The sequence below is a fragment of the Pan paniscus genome, chromosome 18 (genome assembly GCF_029289425.2).
Source record: "Pan paniscus chromosome 18, NHGRI_mPanPan1-v2.0_pri, whole genome shotgun sequence".
Classification (NCBI taxonomy): Eukaryota; Metazoa; Chordata; class Mammalia; order Primates; family Hominidae; genus Pan; species Pan paniscus.
Window position 1 is genome coordinate 100,249,047 of NC_073267.2, and position 10,848 is coordinate 100,259,894.

The following is a 10,848-nucleotide window of genomic DNA, read 5'->3' on the forward strand; positions in this document are numbered from 1 at the left end:
AGTTCAGGTTTGAGATCATTACAAGATGAAGGAAAGTAGTGTGTTCATAATTTCTGAGAAATACATACCACTAGGTGATGGTGAATTGCAAAAAATAGCCATAGCTTCTGCTGCTACGGCCATTTCCAGATCCTACTTCATTTAATGAGAATCATAAGCATCATTAGAAGCAAATAATATCGCTTTGATCTGCAGTGAAGTGTTCTTTAGAATGTGAGATTGGGGAAGTATTCTGAACTGATTGAATTCAGAAATGAATAGATAAACAGGAATTAAGGGGATTGTGGAGGAATGTGAAACAGAATGAAGTATGTTTCCTAAGGAAAAAAATGAGTATTTAGTATTTAGCCAGAAAAGAATAGAGCAGACCTCACTTAGACAGCGGCTTCCAAAAGACCTGTACACTTGTTAGGATGCTCCATCTTACTGCTGCATCTTATTCTATGGGAAATGCTGCCTGCTGAAGACTCTCTTATCAATTATTTTTTAAATAAAAATGAAAATAAGATACACATGTACTTCAAAAAGTCAATTCTAGATTCACATTATCATTTAAATGAACCTCCTTTAAACTTGTTGAATTCACTGTTTTGGCTTGAGACAAAGTGACAGGCAGGTTGTGAGGGATTAATACATCCTGCAGATGCTTAAAACAGTTTCTTGATTGACTCTGTAATTAACCATTCTATGGGAAGGATCAAAACACAGGATAAATCATAACTTACCTAGAAACTGTTATCATCAAATCAAATCATCTTTCCATTCTTCCATCTGTCCAAGTAATTCTGAACACCTTCTGGAACACTTACTATGGGCCAGAATTTGTCAGTAAGAAATGATCTGTCTCCTTAGGGGGAGCTCATAGACATGTTGGGAGTGACAGACAAGGTAGCGAAATGTCAATCATAAAGTGTCCATAAGCATTATGACAGATGCTTGTACAAAGTGATATGAGGACATAAAGGTCTGATACAACTGGGAGGAGGGAGGAAGGGGGAAGAAGTCCATGAGACGGTGTTGCCTGGGTTGTACTTAACAGCAGAACCAAAAGCAAGCACACATCGGTCCAGCCAGGCGGCAAGCAAACATGTGAAAAATGGTTATCCAAGTAGTTAAACTTGGACAGGACTTTGTGGGAGTAGGGCAGAATCAAGATGTGAGACTAGGAAAATAGAAGACGGATTGCCTCTACAGTCTGTACTTTTGTGAAAGGGTAAAAGTAATTTAAAGAGTTTAAGCAGAATTGTAACTCATCAGGGGACTCTCACACAGACTCCCTTCTCGCCTTTCTTTCATCTCTCAATTCCTTACTTCTAGTTTCCTTTTCTCTTTTTTAAATTCTATCACTGTCACTTCCCTTATTTTTCCTCTTTTTAAAATCACCTCCAGCCTTAACCAAGTTTATCAGTCAGCCAATTTTATATTTATATTATGTTTATGCAACTAAGATATATTGAATACTATGGATGCATTGCTGATAATTTGTGCTATACTAATAGTTCTGGTTTTTCATCAGAAAAAAATTGTTTACCTACTATTATGCTTCATTTTTTAAATATTTGTGTGGTATTTCTTCATTTAATGGGCTGTGTGTCTTGAATTTCCACTTGTATTTTGAAAAATCTATACTTTCTCACTAACAAATGTTAATTCTTTGTAAAAGTCATCTAAACTGCAAAAGTAAGGCTTTTAAGAAGTTAAAGCCACCTAAAATCACATTTTGCTAGATTGATCTTCAAAGTTGGGCATTTTTGTTCTTTGAGATGTTTTCATGTATGGACAATACTGAATCATACTATTTTTTCTGCTCGGCAAGATTTGTTTTTTATTTTAGGTGTCTGTTATGTAAGCTATGGCATTTCCTTTCAGTTACAAGACCTCCTCAATGCTCAGTGAATTTAACCCTTTGTTCAGGGATAGGGATCTCAGAGATCTCTGTTGTTGCCTGGATTTGAACATTTTAAATTCTAATAAATATTAATTTCTACTTCCCCCAATCATGTTTAAGAGTTTCTACTATAGGGACTCTTTCAAACACACTGGGATTAATCTGTGTCTCTTTTTCTTTTTTTCATTTTTGTCTTTGCCAATCAGTTAACAAAAATCAGTAAAAACAAAACAAATCTGTTATTTTAAAATTGCATTTTCTTAAGGATTACTGAGGTTTAATATCTTTAAATGAGTTTAGTCGTCACTTATATTTTTACAATTATGAGTTACTTGTTTTTATGCTTTTCTTTTTCTATTTAATTGAAACTTTCCAATTTGTAGTTAGCACACTAACATATAATCATCTATATTTCTACTGATGAAAATATTGTTTCTTTTTCTCTCATTAAATTGGATCAACTAATATCAATTGACATTAAACTAAGAAATTCAGATTTCTAGAAAATAAAGAAAAGAAGGAAAGAAAAAAATCACTAATTTTTATATTACTCAGAGAAAATAATTAGTAATTTCATTTTACTGTATTATCTCTGAGTCTTTAAAACAGTACTTGTTTTTTTTTAAAGAAAAGACTCTTTTTACAGTAGTTTTTGGTTTATAGCAAAATGGAGAGGAAGGTGCATATATACCCCATGTATCTCACATGTGCGTAGCCTCCCCCATTAACATCCCCTACTAAAGTGGTGTTTCTTACAATTGATGAATCTACATTAACACATTATTATCACCCAAAGTCCATAGTTTACATTAGTGTTCACCTTGGTACATTCTATGGGTTTGGAAAAATGTGTTATGATAGGTATCTACCATTGTAGTATCAAAAACTCTTAGATTTGATACATGAATTTAGTAAATCTTAGTTAAGTACTATGTTGAGTACTTAAGTCAAAATGTTCTATTTCTGGTTTGATTGCTTGTGCTTTTGAGGTCTTTGTCATAAATGCTTTGACTATACCATGTCCAGAAGAGTTTTCCCTGGAGTTTATTCTAGTATTTTAATAGTTTCAGACCTTACATTTAAGTCTTTAATCCATCTTGAGTTGATTTTTGTGTATAGTGAGATATAGGGATGCAGTTTTCATTTTTCTGCATCTGGCAGTCCAATTTTCCCAGCACCATTTAGTCATGAGAGTGTCCTTTCCCCAGGGTATGTATTGGTTGACTGTGTGAAATGTCAGCTGACTGTAGATATGTGATTTTATTTCTGGGTTCTCTATTCTGTTCCATTGGTCTATATGTCTATTTTTATACTAGTATCATACTGTTCTAGTTACTATAGCCTGGTAGTATAATTTGAGGTCAAGTAATGTAATGCCTCCAGCTTTGTTCTTTTTGCTCAGATTGCTTTGGCTATTTCAGCTCTTTTTTTGGTTCCATATGAATTTTAGGATTGTTTTTTCTAATTATGTGAAAATGACATTGGTATTTTGATAGGAATTGTATTGGACTTGTAGATTGTTTTGGACAATATGGTTATTTTTTATGATATTGATTCTTTCAATCCATGAGCATAGGATTTTTTTCATTTATTTTTATTGTCTACAGTTTCTTTCATCAGTGTTTTCCTTGTAGAGATCTTTCACCTCATTGGTTAACTATATTTCTAGGTATTTTATTAAATATTTCTTGTAGGTATTGTAAATGAAATTGCCTTCTCGATTTGGTTCTTGCCTTAATTGTTTTTGGTGTAAAAATGCTGATGATCTTTGTACATTGATACTGTATCCTGAAGTTTTACCGAATTCGTTTGTCGAATGTAAGGGTTTTTTGTTTGTTTGTTTTTGAGAAGTCTTCCATTGTGTGGAATATCTTTGGAAAAAGATATTTACCCCTTTACCTTCAGTGTATAAATGTCTTTACTACTAAGGTGAGTTTGTGATAAATAGTGTTTAGTTGGATTGTTTTTTAAAATCTGTTCTGCCAATGTATATATTTTAAGTGGAGCATTTAATTCATTTACATTCAAGGTGAATATTGGTATGTGAAATTATCCTCTTGAGGATATGACTATGATGTATGTTGACTAGGATTGTTGGGATTTGCTTCTGGCCGTGTTCAGCGGTGAAATCTCTATATGATTTCCTTGGTTATAAATAGCTTTAGTGTGGTGCCTTTCTTAAATGCTGGTTGTAGTAGTGGTGTTTTGGGCTGCTGTGTGGGCTCACCACCTCCTTGGTAGCTGGGGTGGTGCCTTTCTTAAATGCTGGTTGTAGTAGTGGTGTTTTGGGCTGCTGTGTGGGCTCACCACCTCCTTGGTAGCTGGGGTGGTGCCTTTCTTAAATGCTGGTTGTAGTAGTGGTGTTTTGGGCTGCTGTGTGGGCTCACCACCTCCTTGGCAGCTGGGGTGGCATAGGTGATGGTGGTAGCAGAGGTTGTAAGAAGCATGTCTCTTACCCAAGTGTGGTATACTTGTGTCAACAGATGTTTACGATGGGTTGTGCAGATTGACTTCCAGTCCAGTAGGTGGTGATTGCAGGTAAACGCAGAGGGGAAGGAGAGAGACCACTTAAGAATCTAACAAAGGACCACATCAAATAGGTCTTTGAGTGAGAAAAATCTAAGTATATCACCCCATGTGCAAATAATGCAGAAAAAAATTTCTGATCCTTTAAGTTTCAAAAATTTAAATCTTTTGTATAAATTATTTAACTAAAATAAATGTAGGAAATAACTGTTAAATGTAAAGGTATACCAAATTTAAAATAAACTCATGTTTATGACAAAATAGGAAATCCAAAAATAGTCAATAAGTATATGAAGAACATTAAAATTCATCTGTAATCAAAGAAATGTAAATAAAAAATAGAATTGCTATTATGTTTGTAAAAAACTATAAAAACTTAAAATAAAAGAATAATATGTCATAGGTGTTGTGGGAAGTCAGGGACCCCGGACGGAGGGACTGGCTGAAGCCATGGCAGAAGAACATAAATTGTGATGATTTCATGGACATTTATTAGTTCCCCAAAATTAGTACTTTTATAATTTGTTATGCCTGTCTTTACTGCAGTCTCTGAACATAAATTGTGAAGATTTCATGGACATTTATCACTTCCCCAATCAATACCCTTGTGATTTCCTATGCCTGTCTTTACTTTAATCTCTTAATCCCGTCATCTTCGAAAGCTGAGGAGGCTGTATGTCACCTCAGGACCCTGCGATGATTGCGTTAACTGCACAAATTGTTTGTAGAGCATGTGTGTTTGAACAGTATGAAATCTGGGCACCTTGAAAAAAGAACAGGATAACAGCAATGTTCAGGGAACAAGAGAGATAACCTTAAACTCTGACTGCCAGTGAGCCGGGTGGAACAGAGCCATATTTCTCTTCTTCCAAAAGCAAATGGGAGAAATATTGCTGAATTCTTTTTCTCAGCAAGGAACATCCCTGAGAAAGAGAATGGGTCCCTGAGGGTAGGCCTCTGAAATGGCCGCTTTGGGGGTGGCTGTCTTTTACGGTCGCAGCGGTGGGATGAAATAAGCCCCAGTCTCCCGTAGCACTCCCAGGCTTATTAGGACAAGGAAATTCCCGCCTAATAAATTTTGGTCAGACCAGTTGTCTGCTCTCAAACCCTGTTTCCTGATAAGACGTTATCAATGACAATGCCTGCCTGAAACTTTATTAGCAATTTTAATTTTGCCCTTGTCCTGTGATCTCGCCCTGCCTCCATTTGCCTTGTGATATTCTATTACCTTGTGAAGTACATGATCTCTGTGACACACACCCTATTCATACACTCCCTCCCGTTTTGAAAATTGCTAATAAAAACTTGCTGGTTTTACGGCTCGGGGGGCATCACGGAACCTACTGACATGTGATGTCTTCCCTGGACACCCAGCTTTAAATTTTCTCTCTTTTGTACTCTGTCCCTTTATTTCTCAGACCGGCCGACACTTAGGGAAAATAGAAAAGAACCTACGTGACTATCAGGGGCAGTTTCCCCCGATACATAGGTGAGCCTTTAAGAAAATAGACACCATCATACTTTGCAATTTATAGGATAAATTATAAATCTTCTACAGATCATAAGTTCAAAACATATATCAAATTCTTAAAAATTGCCATATGATTAAAATCCAATTACAAAATTTTTTTCTTCAGGTAATAACAGATTAGCTAAAATATTTAGCTATTGGGCAAATATTTTACAATTATTTATTTTAAAAATAAAATCCCCAAAAACAGAGAATTAAATTATTCATTACACATCCAGCTGGCAAAGGGATTCAGCCTTATATATAGAAAAATAATACTATGGAAAAGTTTATCTTTTAATTTAAAAGATAAAAGGTAGGACTTGTAGATTCAAGAAGTGCAGTGAACAAGAGAGATGACTACAGTGAAAACGATATCATAGGCATATTGTAGTCACTTTGCTGAAACTGAAGGCAAAAAGAACATGTTTATGGTAGCGAGAAAAAGGAACTTAATATCTTCAAAGGAACAGCAATAAAACTGATGACTATTCAACAGAAAACATGAAAGCCAGAAGCATTGGAATAACATTTTATTATTATTACTTTTACTTTTATTTTAGGTTCAGGGGTACACGTGCAGGTTTGTTACATAAGTAAATTGCCCATCATGGGGATTTTGCGTACAGATTAATTTGTCACTGAGGTGATATGCATACTACTTGATAGGTAGTTTTTTGATCCTCTCCTTCCTTTCACCCTCCACCTTGGAGTAAACCCAGGGGTTTGTTGTTCCCTTCTTTGTGTCCATGTGCACTCAATGTTTAGCTCTCACTCATAAATGAGAACATGCAATATTTGTTTTTCTGTTCCTGAGTAGTTTTGCTTAGGATAATGGCCTCCAGCTTTATCCAGTCACTGCAAAGGACATGATCTCATTCCCTTTAATGGCTGAGTAGGATTCCATGGTGTGTATGTACCACATTTTCTTTATCCAGTTCAAGTTTTGAGAAAAACTGACACATTAGAATTCCAGACTTAATGAAAATATCTTTCAAATATGAAGAAAAAATAAAGACACTTTCGACCGGGCACGGTGGCTCACGCCTGTAATCCCAGCACTTTGGGAGGCCGAGGCAGGTGGATCATGAGGTCAGGAGATCGAGACCATTCTGGCTAACACGGTGAAACCCCATCTCTACTAAAAATACAAAAAAATTAGCCGGGCATGGTGGCACACACCTGTAATCCCAGCTACCCGGGAGGCTGAGGCAGGAGAATGGTGTGAACCCAGGAGGCGGAGTTTACAGTGAGCTGAGATCACGCCACTGCACTCCAGCCTGGGCGACAGAGCGAGACTCCATCTCAAAAAAAAAAAAAAAAGACACTTTCAGATAAACAGTAACTGAGAAGAAATCTAGGAAGTGTTGCTAGGGTGGAAAAAACTTTCCCAGATTGCGGTAAATATTGAATGAAAATCATCAAAATGGAGAAATATACAATATTCACTATTTAAACCACAACCAAAATAGCAACAACAAACAACAATACAATCTGGCATTATACTGCACACATAACTTTAAAAGGTTATTACAGTTTTTACTTTTTTTACTGTGAGTATGTGATAATGAGGACTGCCACAATATCTAGTACAGGATGCCACTGTCTTGCTTTGTGCTAAATTTCACCTGTAGTTTTATTCACCATTGCTTTTCCACAAAAATGAAAACATTCCTCTTTTATCCAACTACATATCTCTGTCAGGCCAGATGGCCTTTATATAATTCTAACAAAAGCACATGTTACAACAGACGCAATGCAGAGTAGATGAGAGAACTCAACTGCTTCTATTCAGCCATATGCTAAAGGAATTTGCAAACAGGTAAAACCATTCCATTCTTCTTTATTACATTTTTGAAAATATTGTTACTTTTCCTAAAATATGATATTTACAGTAACTAATAATGCCTTATTTTTGTTATTTTTAAGCATTAGTACATAATCATTTAATTTTTTAAGATTTCTAAACTGGTAAATGTTAATAGATATAACCTTCTTAAACAGAAGGTCTTTGGGGTCCCTAGTCATTTTTAGAATATAACACAATGTCCCTTATTTTATCTGGTATAGATAATGAACCTCCAACACATTTATTAAAAGAAAGAGAAGTAATACCCTAAGATTGTTAGTGCACTCATCTCTCTTTTTATTGTGTATCTCCTAAAGACAATTACACAGTTTTGCAAATGGCCAAGGCATGAAGTTGAAGGAATAACATTCTCTCTATATTATGACTGATTCAGTCTTATTCCGAGTGTGATGGGGAATGTTTCCCAATTACCTTTACAGTGTCTCTTCAGGTAAGTTAGGTAGAGTGATTATTAATTGAATGACTAATTTATCCATTTGTAAAAATAAAGATAGCAATACTCAATTCACTGGCTTATTGAAAAAAATTAAGAGAAGACTTACGTGACATACTTTGCTCAAGGAAATGCTTAGCATAATAGAAAATTTCAGCATATGGTAGTGGGTGTTGGAAGTAGTAGCACCAAGAGTAATAAATGTCATTAATTAACTTCAAGTCATCCTTGAGCACAGTCAAAATCATAGTCCTAAAGACTGGCCAAATTTCCCAGACAGGAAATAATTTAGCATTCAATAATCAATAAATGATTGTGGAATTGAGTAGAATTGACACAAATCTTTCATTTGGAGACATAGACGACCATCTGTGAACTGGGTAATGTTTCCCAGTTCAAAGTAACAGGTCAGATGTGACTAATTTAGGGACATTACTATAAACATGCTAGGGTGAGACACTAAATACTCACTGCAATCTAATACTAACATAGTAGTCTCTTTATGGCATTTTTAGTATCTTTGTTTCTTAGGGTGTAAATGGCTGGATTTAGGAGAGGTGTGATGACTGCATAAAATACAGCAAGAAACTTGTCCACCCAGGGGATACTGACTGGCCACAAATAGATGAAGATGCAAGGCCCAAAGAATAACACTACCACTGTGATGTGGGCAGCGCAGGTAGAGAGAGCCTTGGATGCTCCACCCTTAGAGTGAAGGCAGACAGTAAACAGAATATGAGAGTAAGAGCTCAGCAACAGAATGAAGCAGATGGTTGCCAGTACCCCACTGTCAGCATTTATCAACATTTCTAGAATATAGGTGTCTATGCAGGCTAGCTTGATTACCAATGGAATATCACAGAAAAAGCTGTCCAATTCCCTGGGTCCACAGAAGGGCAGCTTTGCAATCATAATTAGTTGGCTTGTTGAATGCACAAAGCCAATAATCCATGATATCATCACTAACCCAATGCACATATATCTGTTCATGATGCTGGAGTAATGGAGTGGCTTGCAGATGGCCACATAACGGTCATAGGCCATTGACACAAGCAGTACCATCTCGCCCCCTCCAAAGAAGTGTCCAAAGAAAATTTGACACATACAGCCTCCGAAGGAGATGGTCTTATTTTCTTTGAGAAAGTCCGTGATCATTTTAGGGGCAGTGACTGAGGAAAGACAGAAGTCAATGAATGAGAGATTGGCTAACAGGAAGTACATAGGGGAATGGAGATGGAGGTTAGTGATAATTATAACCACAATGAAGATGTTGCCTAAAATGGTGATCAAATAAAGTGAAGAAAATATCACTAGGAGTAAGTCCTGGAGCTCCCATGAATCACAAAGCCCAAGAATGATGAATTCAGACGCCACAGACTGATTTACTTCTTCCATTTAGTCCAGTTTGTTCTAAAGTCATCTGAAAAAAAAAAAAAAAGGCACAGCATCACATTTTCTGAATAAACAGTATGTGAATTTAGAGGATTTTTTTTTTAGAACTGATTCACTTTATTATACTAGTCCTGATTATTTGTATACAGTGCAGCAAGAATAATTATTTGTTTTTACATAGGCTTTTAAACTGGTTTTGATGGAACTTTGTTCCATAGAAGGAATCTCAGATAAAATTTTTAAAGCCAAGCCCAGCCATGGATTTGTACCATCAAATACCTGTGAGTTGGGTGAATTCCTCTCTGAGGTTCCAAGATAAACTTGGGGCTCCTGGGCCTGTCAGAAAGTGACATTCTTTCTAAATTAACTGAGACCTGTCTCAGATTTTTGGGGTTCACAACTTTAGAGCTTTCATTTAATCTCACCTAAACTTGATAAGTTTTATTTTTAAAGCCTTCTTCACTGTTTCCAGTAATAACTTGTATGAACGCAAAAGTATCTGAGAACAGATCTCATTCAATTTAGAAAGTTTATTTTGCCGAGGTTAAGGACGCACTCATGACACACCCTCAGAAGGTCCTTATGACACGTGCCCAGTTAAGAGGATTTCTTAAACATCGCTGATGGAACCAAATACTAGTATAATCGTTTTGGGAAAACAGTTCAACCTTATCCTGGAAAACTTAACATTCACACATTCTATGGCCCAGTGATTTCACTTCCATTTACAACCCAAGATAAACTCTTGCATATGCATACAAAGAGAAATTTATAATAATGCCCATTGACAAAACAATGGGATATTATTCTGAACCATAACAAATGAAGCACAACTACATAAAATCATATAGAAAAATCTTAGTAAAATATTATAATGTAGGAAAAGTCCAAAATGGATCAATTCAGCATAGGTTTTATGAGGTGAAAAGCAATAAAACGCAACAGTGTGCTTTGCAAGAACTTGTATAAGTGAAAATATACGTATGAAATAAAAAAGAGGAAATGTAAGATGTTCTCAGTAACCTCAGGTGAGGGGAAGCAAAGGAGTTATGAAGATGAGCACATAAGCATATGAGTGCTTTATGAATCGTTCAGTTCTTGTATTGCATCATGTTTTCATAGGTGTAATTTCACTAATGGATAAACACATACATAATGGGCGTGAAAGAGCTTATGATGTGAATCAAGGATTATGGTCCATTCAATACTGTGAACCTGAGGTAAAATAA

At 35.8% G+C, this 10,848-nt stretch overlaps 1 protein-coding gene across 13 annotated transcripts in view; it reads right to left on the reverse strand.

The window, feature by feature from the left end:
* Positions 1-6,442: 6,442 nt before the first annotated feature.
* The window catches only part of LOC134729330 (olfactory receptor 4K3-like), a 29,429-nt gene continuing 25,023 nt past the window's right edge, over positions 6,443-10,848 (reverse strand). For all 13 annotated transcript variants that reach the window (XM_063597884.1, XM_063597880.1, XM_063597887.1 and 10 more), the window contains one exon: positions 6,443-9,647. In XM_063597884.1, the coding sequence (XP_063453954.1) occupies positions 8,711-9,622 (912 nt within the window). In that variant the 5' untranslated portion in view covers positions 9,623-9,647 and the 3' untranslated portion in view covers positions 6,443-8,710. The remainder of the gene's footprint in view (positions 9,648-10,848) is intronic.